The sequence below is a fragment of the Microcebus murinus genome, chromosome 3 (assembly GCF_040939455.1).
Source record: "Microcebus murinus isolate Inina chromosome 3, M.murinus_Inina_mat1.0, whole genome shotgun sequence".
Classification (NCBI taxonomy): Eukaryota; Metazoa; Chordata; class Mammalia; order Primates; family Cheirogaleidae; genus Microcebus; species Microcebus murinus.
Genome location: NC_134106.1, coordinates 20,795,784 through 20,808,202, shown reverse-complemented (window position 1 = coordinate 20,808,202; position 12,419 = coordinate 20,795,784). Strand labels below are relative to the sequence as shown.

The following is a 12,419-nucleotide window of genomic DNA, read 5'->3' as shown; positions in this document are numbered from 1 at the left end:
AATAGCAAGTATGTAACTTGCCCGAGTTCATACAGTAAGTGGAAAAAACTGAACAGCCAGATCTCATGGACTCCAAAGTCCACAACAATAGTTTTTTTTTTACATCACTAAAAGGATTACTTGCTTTAGAAAGGGAAGTCCCACAGAATCTAAACTGGTGACAAAGAAGAATTTCACTGCCAACCTGAAGAAACCTGGCATTCTGGTATATAAAATAAGTAAATCACTTACCATATCTGTAGCTTGATCTTCTTTCCTTGTAATTCAACTGTTTTGATCTTAAAGTCTATTCCTACAACATAAAACAAAAAAGTTAAATTGTAACTGTGGCTTTGTGCTTGGAGTAAAGGCCAAGTGTGGTGGCTCACGCCTGTAATCCTAGCACTCTGGGAGGCCCAGGCGGGCGGATTGCTCAAGGTCAGGAGTTCAAAACCAGCCTGAGCAAGAGCGAGACCCCCATCTCTACTATAAATAGAAAGAAATTAATTGGCCAACTAATATATATAGAAAAAGTTAGCCGGGTATGGTGGCACATGCCTGTAGTCCCAGCTACTTGGGAGGCTGAGGCAGGAGGATTGCTTGAGCCCAGAAGTTTGAGGTTACTGTGAGCTAGGCTGACGCCACGGTACTCATTCTAGCCTGGGCAACAAAGTGAGACTCTGTCTCAAAAAAAAAAATAGTTGGAGTAAAAATGCTTACACTTCTTAAACTTGTATTTGTCTGGTTCTGAAGGATATTCACTAAGTGTGCAATTCTGAGCATATGTGTCCAGTTTTAAACCTCAGTAATACAAGGATCCAAGATGGCAGGAGAAATAACTATAGAAAGTTTTCACAAATTAGGAAATAAGAAACTAAATTTTAAAATATTTAATATTTTAGTGCATAAGAATAAAAGATGTTTCCCAGTAAAAAATATAGGGAAAAAAATATAGCCTTCACTAGCTTGCAGAGCAAAAAGAAAACCATCAGGGACACAGGGTCATTTCCTAATGATAAAGCAGTCAATTCTTGAGGAAGGCATAAAAATACACCTAATTAACATAGAGCTTCAAAATACATGAAGAAGGTCAGTACAGTGGCTCACAACTATAATCCTAGCACTCTGGGAGGCCAAGGCCAGAGGATAACTTGAAGTCAAGAGTTCGAGGCCAGCCTGACCAAGAGCAAGACCCTGTCTCTACTAAAAATAGAAAAAATTAGCTGGGCGTCGTGATGCACACCTATAGTCCCATCAACTGGGGAGGCCGAAGCAAGAGGATCGCTTGAGCCCAGGAGTTTGAGGTTGCAGTGAGCTATGGTGACGCCATTACACTCTACCCAGGGCAACAAAGCGAGACTCTGTCTCAAAAACAAAAATACAAGCAGCAAAAATTAATAGAACTGGAAAGATGCCTAACAAAGAGAATACATGAAAAAAGAAAGAAAAAAATGTAAAAAAAAAAAAATAGAACTACAAAGAGAAATAAACACACCTACAATTTTAGTTGGAGATTTCAACATCCCTTTTTTAATAACTGATTTTTTTTTCCCCTGAGACAAGGTCTCACTCTGTGGCCCAGGTAAGTGCCATGATGTTAGCCTAGCTCAAGCGATCCTCCAGCCTTGGCCTCCCAGAGTACTGGAATAACAGGCATGAGCCAGCCCACTGAAGTTGATGATCTCCATGTTCCTAAATTCAATGGCCATTTCTAAGTTCTCATCTGACTGAACTAGAAGTAGTTGAAGTAGTTCTTCATTCTTTTCTGCATGAACACTCTCCTGGTTTTCCTACCTTTTTGGCCACTCATCAATCATTTCGGCTTTCTCCTCACCTGACATCTAAAAATTGGAGTAAACACATCTTTTGTATCTTCACTCATTCCCTGGTTTCCCTAGAGCGGATTTTTCCCTAGTTTATGGCTTTAAATCCCACATAAACACTGATGACTCTTAAATTTATATCATAGCCCAGACCTCTGCCCTGAACTCCAAACTGCTTATTAGACATCTCCAAATTCCATCTCTCGTACACTAAAAGCAAAAATTCTTAAAATAAATCTATAAATAAGGACATATATATTCTGCCCACCTCCCTTTTCTACCCTGTCCTCAACATTTTCTATATCATCTTACTCTAGAGTAACTGTATTGTTTTCTGTAGCTAGCTAACTGTATTGGCTTTCTTTTTGTTGTTCCACACACAGGTCAGGCAAATTCTGACCTCAGGCCTTTTCATACATTGTTCCCCTAACCTAGCATATTTGTCCTCCATAATGGCTTTTTCTCCAGCTACCCTATCCTAAGTTGTTGCATTTCTCCATGTCTCCCACTCATTATCTGTTAACATTCCCTATCCTTCTTCCTTGCTTTTTATCTTTAACATTTCCTTACTTCTGCTATTATCTGTCTCCTTTTACCAAATATGAGACCTACCAGGGTAGAGATTTTTATCTTTAATTGTATTACATGCCCAGCACTCAGAACAATATCTAACATATAGCAGGCATTAAAAAAAATTTTTTTGTTAGATAAACAGATAAATTATTTTTTTTTTGAGAAAGTAAAAGGGTCCCTGAGGAAAAAAAAGTTTTACCCTTAAGGTAAAACTCACCACTTGACAAGCCCCACCTTTAATAATTCTGCTTCCAATCAGCTTTTTAGAGCCTCAGGCCAAAGACTCCAATGAAATATCAAAACAATTAAGAAAAAAAAGGAAACAGAGGCAATGTAAAATAAAAGAACTAGATCATTTCTCATCTTCTCAGAACAAGATGATACACTGGGGGAAAAAAGAGGAAGAGGAGGAGGAGGAAGGGGAGGAAGGAAGGAGAGGGAGGAGAGGGAGGGTGGGAGGAAGGGAGGAAGGGGAGGAAGGGGAGGAAGGGAGGAAGGGAGGAAGGGAGGAAGGGAGGAAGGGAGGAAGGGAGGAAGGGAGGAAGGGAGGAAGGGAGGAAGGGAGGAAGGGAGGAAGGGAGGAAGGGAGGAAGGAAGGAAGGAAGGAAGGAAGGAAGGAAGGAAGGAAGGAAGGAAGGAAGGAAGGAAGGAAGGAAGGAAGGAAGGAAGGAAGGAAGGAAGGAAAGGAAGGAAGGAAGGAGAGGAAGGAAGGCAGGCAGGCAGGCAACCTGAACCAGAAAACTCCTGGAAATTTTTTACAAAGGGGGGAGGGGTAGAAATAATATAGTCTATGGAAAAGTTGGAAAAGAAGATTGAGTTCTCCCAGAAAATATGATCAAATGACAAAGAATAGAATATAAGCAGGATAAAACAAATCAGAAGATCAAAACCAGAAGGTCTGACCTAAGTTTGACAAAGAACAGAGCAAAAGATATACAGAAAATAATCAAAGAAATTATACAAGAATACAAAACCCAAAAGAATTTAGTTTTAGACTAAAAGACCCACCAAGTACCTAGCATAATGAACAAAATAAAACCTATACCAAGGCACATCATAGTGACGTTTCAGAACACCAGAAATAGAGATAATAAAAGCATGCAGAGAAACAAACTTGGGCACTTTAAAAGATCAAGAACAAAAACTCTCAACTTTTCAATAACAACACTAGAAAACAAAAAGACAGTGTCTTTAAAAACTTCCATCCAGCCAAAACCAAATGAAAGGCATTCCCAGACATGAAAGATCTCAAAATATTTAGCTACCATGCATCCTTTCTAAGATAGCTAGTAGGAGATTACCAAAACAAGAAAGAGGAAGAAATAAAATCCATCAAACGGAGTGAAGTAAAGGACAGGAACAAATTGGCCTAGAGAGCAATCAGTTCAGAACAGAATGAGAAGGAAAGTTCCAGGAGGGCTGCCTCCTGCGGGTGGGGAAGGAGGAAACAGTAGTAACACAATCTATATGAAAAATAATTCAAAAGAGTATGACAATTCTATTTGGAATAAAGTAGATAGTATCTCGAGGCAAATGTAACAAATTTAACAATGAGGGAACTGTAAACTACAATAAAAACAAAAAGTTGTCCAAGAAAGGAAATGCAATTGTAGTACACTACTGGGTTTAGCAGTTAACCAAAACATTTATATTACTATTGGAGAAGATGAAGGGAGAGGTGCCAGGAACTTAATAAAAGTATTAAATTCTCATCTTCCATAACAACAGAAGAAAATTTCTAAGATTAGGTTTTTCAAAAGTAGAAGCATATGATTAGGGAATATCCAGTTGAGTAACAGAAGAAAAAGAAAAAAAAATGTTTGCAAAAAGTAAGGCATGGGTGAGCATAGTGCAAGGATTTGCTGTTGCAGCTGCTGCTGCTGCTGCTGTCACAGCCCTGAATTACTATCTGACTTCTAAAACTATGTACCTATTACATTAATAGAAATAAAAATTAGGTTAACAGAGAAGGAGGTATATTTACAAATATATTCTCTCCACTACTTAAATACCTCAACTCAACCATCACTCTACATGAATAAAGACACCTAAATTTCTTACCATTGGCCCCAAGCCACCTCTCCAGTCTTATTCCCTCTAGTTTTCCTCTTGTAGTCACATTCAAACACAACTTTTATAGCTCTGCACTTTTTCCAAGTAAATACCTTTGTTACACCAGCATGTACTTTCTGCACCACCACCCCCACACACACTACCACTAAATACAAAAAAACTTTAAGATAAACAGAAGGGCTTATGACAAAATTTAGAAATGAGAGCAAAATCAATAGCTCAGCTGTCAAGATAAGCCAGGAAAACCTACCACCCTTTAAGAGTCTGCCAGGCGGAATAATGAGATTCTCCTGCAACACTATTATTTGCTAAATTACCACAATCATACGGTTTGATCCAATCAGTGATTCTTTTTAAGATTTCGCTTATGTAAAAACACACTAAAGGAAATTCCCACATTTTACAGATTCCTGGGACCCAACTCAAGAGTATTTCAATTTACTGCAGTCAACTCATTTATCAATTTTCAGCTGATCAAGAGAGAAACAGTATCAGCCAACATTTTTGCCTTAATGATGTTGCAGAAGCACCACCCAGTGGCAAGAGGAGTAACTGCAGCCTCTAGCCACTTTATAAAAACCAGTTTTCCAGAACTTGGCTTCTGAAGACACATCAATACACGGTAATTAACGCAGGCAGAAAAAACCTAAATAATGAGCCCCAGACAACAAAAGTTTAACAATTTATTGCTAAATGATCAATGTCTGTGGTTTTTAACAAGTGAAAATCAAGATGTGTTCCCCATACCTTCAGAGGAAATAAGAATCACATACCTACATCCTTTAAATGTCACTTAGTCTGGAATCTGAGACCAGGTTCTAGTCTTAGCTCTGTCATTAACAGTACAAATTTTGAAAAGGTAATTTCCAATATGGACACTTGTTTCTTTATCTGTAGGCAGATGTGAAAAAGTTCACACTAAAGATCTTTCATATCATAACAGCTTAGTTAATACTTTACAACGTGCCTGGCACTGTTATAAACTCTTAGCATGGATTAAGTCATTAAATCCTCAGAATAGTCCTAGTCCATACTATTGTTTCCATTCTACAAATGAGGAATAAAATAAAAATCAACAGCAGCCACATGAACAGCAGTAACACTAATATTTACTATTAATAGATAATTACTAAGTGTGCTAAGCGTTTCCCATATACTATCCCACTTAATAGTCACAAAAACCCTCTGAGATAGTACTAATATGCCTACTTTATAAAACAGAAAATTCAAGGTAATTTACTTAAGGTCACAGGTTTATTAACAGGTGGCAGAACCAGTATTCAATTCTAATTCATACCATATATGCTCTTAACCTACATTAAGTTCCATTCATTTTTGTCATTATAAAAAGATCTTCTCTATTTCTGGAAATATACCCCTTGCTCTAAAATCTACTTCGTTTAATATTATCACTCCAGCCTTTTTTCAGATTAGTAGCCTATTAGACAAACCTAATTTTTTAGTGGTTGCTCTAGGGTTTATTATATATATTTTTAAATAAGAACAGGCTAACTTCAAATACATTATACCACTTCTTGCATAATATAGGCACCTTACAGGAGTATACTTCCATTTTCTCCCTCCCATCACTGGGCTATTGTTTTATTCCTACATGTTATACTTCCACATTTTACTGCTAAGTGCTATAATATAAATCCTAAAAAACATTAAAAATGTTTGCTTTAAACAACTGCCTCTTAAATAAATTCAAAATTGAGAGAAAAATATCTTATATTTCCCCACATATTTACCATTTCATGTCCTCTTCATTCCTTTGTGTAGATCTGAGTTGCCATCTGGAATAATTTTCTTGAGGCTGAAACACTTCCTTTTAACATTTTTTAATAGCACAAGCAAAAAATTCTCCCAGGTTTTGTTTGGGAAATGTCTTTATTTTGTCTTTTTTTTTTTTTCTAAAGATTTTTTTGTCAGGAATGAATTCTAACTTGATAGTTTTTCCTTTCAGAACTTTAAAAATTATATTCCATTGTCTTCTGGCTCACATTGTTTTTTATTTTGAAATATTTTTATAGAAAAGTTGCAAAAATAAGAGTTCATATATACCTTTCATTCAACCTCTCCTAATGTTAACAACTTACATAACCAACGTACACTAATCAGAAACAGGAAAATAACAGTGGTACAGTACAATTAAGTACAAACATAATTAGCCATGTTTTGTTTTTACTAACGTCTTTTTCTGTTTCAGGTTCCCATATGCATTTAGCTGTCATGTCTCATTAGTTTCCTCCAACTTAAGACAGTGCCCGAGTCTTTCCTTGTCTTTCATGAACTCGATACATTTGAAGAATATCGGTTGTATTTTGTAGAATTTCCCTCAGTTTGGGTTTGTCTGGTGTCTTTTCACAATTAGATTAAGGTTTTGCATGAGGGTGGAGCATGAATGTCACAAAATACCACAGATGTGATGTCTTACCTTTCTCAGCTCATATCAAGGAGTATCTACTATGAATGTTTTATTATTAACGATAGTGTTATTAGCCTTGAATATACTTCCAATACTTGGTTATGGTGTTTTCTCTATACTATAAATTTACTGTTTTGCACTTGGTAATTAATGAATTTCTTAGAGAAGGTATTGTCAGACTATGTAAATATCATGTTTCCCATTATACTTTCACCAACTGATTTTACATTCCATCATTGCTCTTGCCTAACAGTGATTTTGTGTCTCTCATTTTCCTCTTACACTTACTGAAATCCTCCTTTTGAGATTTGTTCCTTCCACCCCATTCATTTATTTATTCAATTATTTATTTTTGCCAGTATGGATTCATAGATATTTTATTCTATTGGTTATAATCAAATACTATCATTACTTCATTCCAGCTTTGGACATTAGAAGTTCCTTTAGGCTGGTTCCTGTGTCCTTCTGACATGTCCCATCCTTTTCTGAGTATTTCTTTGTTTTCTAGGATTGCAAGATGTTCCAGAATCATTTCGTATTTCTCCTACCCCTGAAATCAACAAATTATTCAGGAAACCCTGGTTCTTTTTATTAAAGAATTGTATTTTGTATTTAGGGTATAATATCTTAGCACTAGGTCTCCTCACTGATACTGGAGTGTCATTACTTCTATGCCTTCCCAGCAAACAGAGCTAGAAAATATATTTATGTATATTAACCCATGCATATATACATATCTATATTTCTATATCTATAGTATAATATACAAAACCATGAGTACATACTGATGTCACCAATTCCAATCTCCAATATCACAGAGTTCATTCTAGCCTTCTCCCTTATTTTTTACTTCTTTCAACAATGAGAAACCTAGCTCTATCTAAAACACATTTGCTTATATGTTCAATCCCAGTATATAGTTTCAAACTTCCTAACCCCCACCAACACCTCTGTAAGAAACCAGATTTACTAACTAGAGTAAAACACACACACATATATAAAATAGCTCTTTTTATCTTTAGTCTTAGAGTATCTGTCAAAAGACTGTTTTCAAAGTCGCTTTATTCTTTTCTTCTTCCTCAATGTGGTCATGTTGTTTATTTGCAATATAGTTAGGTTCATTTGTTGGCTTATATTGTTTCTGATAAAAAGTCAACAGGTGTACTTATCTTTGTCTCTGTACATATGGGGCTTTTGAACTCTGGGTTTCAATAATTTGATTATGACGTGTCTCACTGTGCTTTTCTTTGTATCTACCTACATTCATTAGGTCTGCGGGCTTATGGCTTTCATCATATGTGGAAAATTTTTAGCCATTACTTCTTCAAATTCTTTTGCTGCAACCCCCTCCCCTTTTCCTCCAATTATATATATTGTCAGACTGTGATATTGTCCCACATATCACTGAGGCTCTCAATTGTTTTTAGCCTTTTTTCTCTTGTGTTTTAGTCTAGATAGTTTCTATTACACCTTGCCCCTATCAGATACTTCTGTAGTGCCTTAACAGCAACTGACTGAATTTTTCATTTCAGATTTTGTAATTTTCAGTTCTAGAATTCCATTTGGTCTTTCTTACCTCTTACATATGTTTTCTCGTGGTCATGCGTTCCTTTAAATGCTTCAACATATCCCTGTCTTCTCAAACCATCATCTCTGGCATACTGAAGATATTTTCAGGCTATGCAAATGTCATGTTTCTCTTTCATCCACTGATTTTACCTTCCATCATTATACTTCTTTAACTGCTGTTAAAAACTGGCATTTCCTGGCTAGGCACTGTGGGTCATGACTGTAATCCTAGCACTTTCGAGGCCAAGGTGGGAGAACTGCTTGAGGCCAGGAGTTCGAGACCAACCTGAGCAAAAGTGAGACCCCGCCTCTACAAAAATTAGAAAAATTAGCTGGGCATCATGGTATGCATCTGAGTTCCAGCTACTCAGGAGACTCAAGCAGGATTATCTGAGCCCAGCAGTTTGAGGTTACAGTGAGCTATGATGATTCCAATGCACTCTAGCCTAGGTGACAGAGCTAGACCCTGTCTCAAAACAAAACAAACAAAAAACTGACACTTCCTAAATTACTACTCCTTAGAGCACAAGATATTTCTAACAAGCCAGATGTATGTGAATAAATATCATCTCAGAAATCATCCTGGTCCTACCTACTGACAACAAATACCTGTTGATTTATTTAAGTAAAGGAAGAAAGTTGAGGGTAGAAATAGAAAGGGTAAATTTGAAATAACAGTATTGTAAGTTACTTGATATTTAATGATCAAAACAAAATCAACTGACCAGAAGTATATGGTTGTTTTTTTTTAATGGATTCTCAATTCTAGTCCATTGATTTGTATGTCTATTCTCATACTAGTACCACACTGTCTTGAATACTGCAGTTCCCTTATACATTTAGAAATCAGGCAATTTGAGTCTTCCAACCTTCTTCTTTTTCAAGACTTTTCACTATTCTGGGTTCTCTGCATTTCCACATGAATTTTAGGAATCATGTCATTTTCTGCAAATAAGCTAGTTACTAGGTTTTGTTAAGAATCACACTGAATCTGTAGATCAATTTAAGTGGTACTGCCATCTTAACAATATCAGTCTTGTAATCCACAAACACTGGATGTCTTTCCATTAGATCTTTTATTTCTTTCAACAATGTTTTCTAGTTTTCATTGTGCAAGTCTTACAGTTGTTTTGCTAAATCTACTCCTAAGTATTGGTTCTTTTTGATGCTATTGCATAAATGGAATTGTCTGATTTCATTTTTGGATGGTTTGTTGCTAGTATATAGAAACACAATTGATTTTCATATACTGCTCTTGTATCTCATCTATAGACTTTTTAAAAGCAAAGTAGCTATTCTATTCTGAAGCACCTGCACATTATATGGCATTAAAATTACATTACAAGTTACAGCAAAACTCATTCTAATAAAAAATTTCATCCAAGTAAAAAAAAGGTGACACTAGACAGTAATACATCACAAAGTCTGAATGCCAAAGAACTGCTGAATCCATAGGTATAAGTCAAAGTAGTCTTATTTGTTATGCACTAATAAGACTGCCCTACCCAAGAGGTCATTAAGATTCTCAGAAGTAATAGAGATGACAGCTGGAAAATGAGCTGAGAAATCTGATGAATTCCACAATATTAGTTTTTCTTTTCTTTTCTTTCACAATATTAGTTAACACATTAACCACCATGTGAGTTGTAGTTAACTCACAGTAGTATTGAACCCAGGGCCTCATGAAGCACATGTAACTCACACATCTCTCTACCTTGGGAACTGCATAAACTATTTTTCAAGTTGCATATAACTCATACACAGAAAGCAATAAAAAATAAATTGAAAATAAATACTTGGCTTTACATAAAATCATTTTAAAAAAAAGGATTGTTTTATTTTTGAAGTTTTTATTCTATTTTCATAATAAAACACCCATGGCCCCAAGGAAAAAAATTTTTTTCTAGTGTGGCAGTTAATGTTAATGAACAACAATATAAAAGAAGTAACACCACAAAAGCAGGAAATTAACATGTTTCTCTATGCGCAATAGATGTGATGACTTTCTTGCCCTGCCAAAATAAGAAATCTTCTCATTTGAAAATTTAAAATTTAAGTCAGGCACGGTTGGCTGATACATGTAAATCCCAGGACTTTGGGAGGTCAAAGTGGGAGGATCACCTGAGCCTCGGAGTTCGAGAATAGCCTGGACAATAAAGCAAGACCTCACGCCTGTAATCCTAGCACTCTGGGAGACCAAGGCAGGCGGATTGCTCAAGGTCAGGAGTTCAAAACCAGCCTGAGCAAGAGTGAGACCCCGTCTCTACTATAAATAGAAAGAAATTAATTGGCCAACTAATATATACATAGAAAAAATTAGCCGGGCATGGTGGCACATGCCTGTAGTCCCAGCTATTCGGGAGGCTGAGGCAGCAGGATCGCTTGAGCCCAGGAGTTTGAGGTTGCTGTGAGCTAGGCTGACGCCACAGCACTCACTCTAGCCTGGGCGACAAAGTGAGGCTCTGTCTCAAAAAAATACAATAAAACAAACCAAGACCTTGCCTCTACTGAAAGTTTTAAATTTCCTTTAATACCTGTATTTATAATATATATGTAGCATTTTAAATATTATTTGGCATTTGCCTTTTACCACCTACACAGTTTGGTAAAAATTGAAAAAAAAAAACAATAACCATTTTACATTTGATTTCACAAAATTTTTGAAAATCTGAAAAAGTAAAACATAATCAACTTAATATGTGTGAATTACTTTGAATCCAAAATCAATGTAGTAGAAATTAATGTAGCTTCATTTCACAAAAGTCGTAAGACTTATTTCATCAGAGTAATATATTTCCAGAGATAGTTTTAAATTTGGCATGCGTAGTTAATTCCAGAACATGTTGTGTTCTCCAGAACATGGCCATATCTTATGTCCTTATTGGTAGAATAGCATCAAGAATTGCCCTGCCTCAAGTAGCTATTTTGATTCTTACAAAGCTACCACAATCAAAATTTGATGATCTATTAGTTTATAAACTATACATCAATAAGCAAATACAAGTGTAATGTTGATAGCAAATTCATTTTAGGAATTAAGAAGGCAGTCCAGAGCATGGTGACTGAGGATTCCAACATGGTCTCTGATTCTAAGCCACACACTGTGTGAAATTTTAACCTCTCCTGGCCTCTGTTTCCCCCACCTACAATGGGAATTATAATTTCTATCACTAATATGTTGTAAGGATTGAGATCATGTATAGAAAGCCTAGGAGAGCATCAGGTACATAAAAAGCCTTCAATTAAGCTATTAAATTCTGCTGGTTCTCACTATTAGTCTAGTTACTCAATTTCAGCCTCCTCCCAGTCCACTCTTTTGCCACTAGTAAGTCAAATGTCTATCTTCTTTTTTGTTCTGCCTTTATCTTTTCCTGATACACCTCCTTGATCCATCCCAAACTCAGACAGTAACATGACTCTAAGGTCAGCAGCTGTCCTCGATTTTTCTAAGAACTTGCTTCTTTTCTAACCCTTTGCTTGTCATCTCACACTCCCTTTCCCAACTTATAAGGACATTTATAACTTTTCACATTTTTCTAAATCATTAAAAACAAGTTCAGATATTATCTCTAAAGAACACCAAATCTTCAGAACACAAGACTTGTTGATTAACTGTTTCAAATTTATTAGTGCATAACACTCCTCAAATAATGCAATGACATGTCATTTGGTCATGAGACTCTTATGTCAGACTAACCCTTGTAATAGCATTTGTTTATTCTGTATTAGATAGAACATAACCATTTTAAATTCCTACTAATTTATTAAATATTAGGTTGGTGCAAAAGCAATTACGGTTTTATCATTGTTGAAATTTGCCATTTGATATTGAAATATATTCTCTTTTTTTTAGACAAGGTCTTGCTCTGTTGCCCAGGCTAGAGTGCCATGGCATCAGCCTAGCTCACAGCAACCTCAAATTCCTGGGCTCCAGCAATCCTCCTGCCTTGGCATTCCAAGTGGCTGGGATGACA

At 36.1% G+C, this 12,419-nt stretch overlaps 1 protein-coding gene across 1 annotated transcript in view; it reads right to left on the bottom strand.

Moving 5' to 3' along the window:
• The window catches only part of RAB10 (RAB10, member RAS oncogene family), an 85,685-nt gene that overhangs the window by 35,968 nt on the left and 37,298 nt on the right, over nt 1–12,419 (bottom strand). Inside the window, exon 2 of the mRNA XM_012788154.3 lies at nt 232–292. Coding sequence (XP_012643608.1) covers nt 232–292 — 61 coding nt within the window. The remainder of the gene's footprint in view (nt 1–231; nt 293–12,419) is intronic.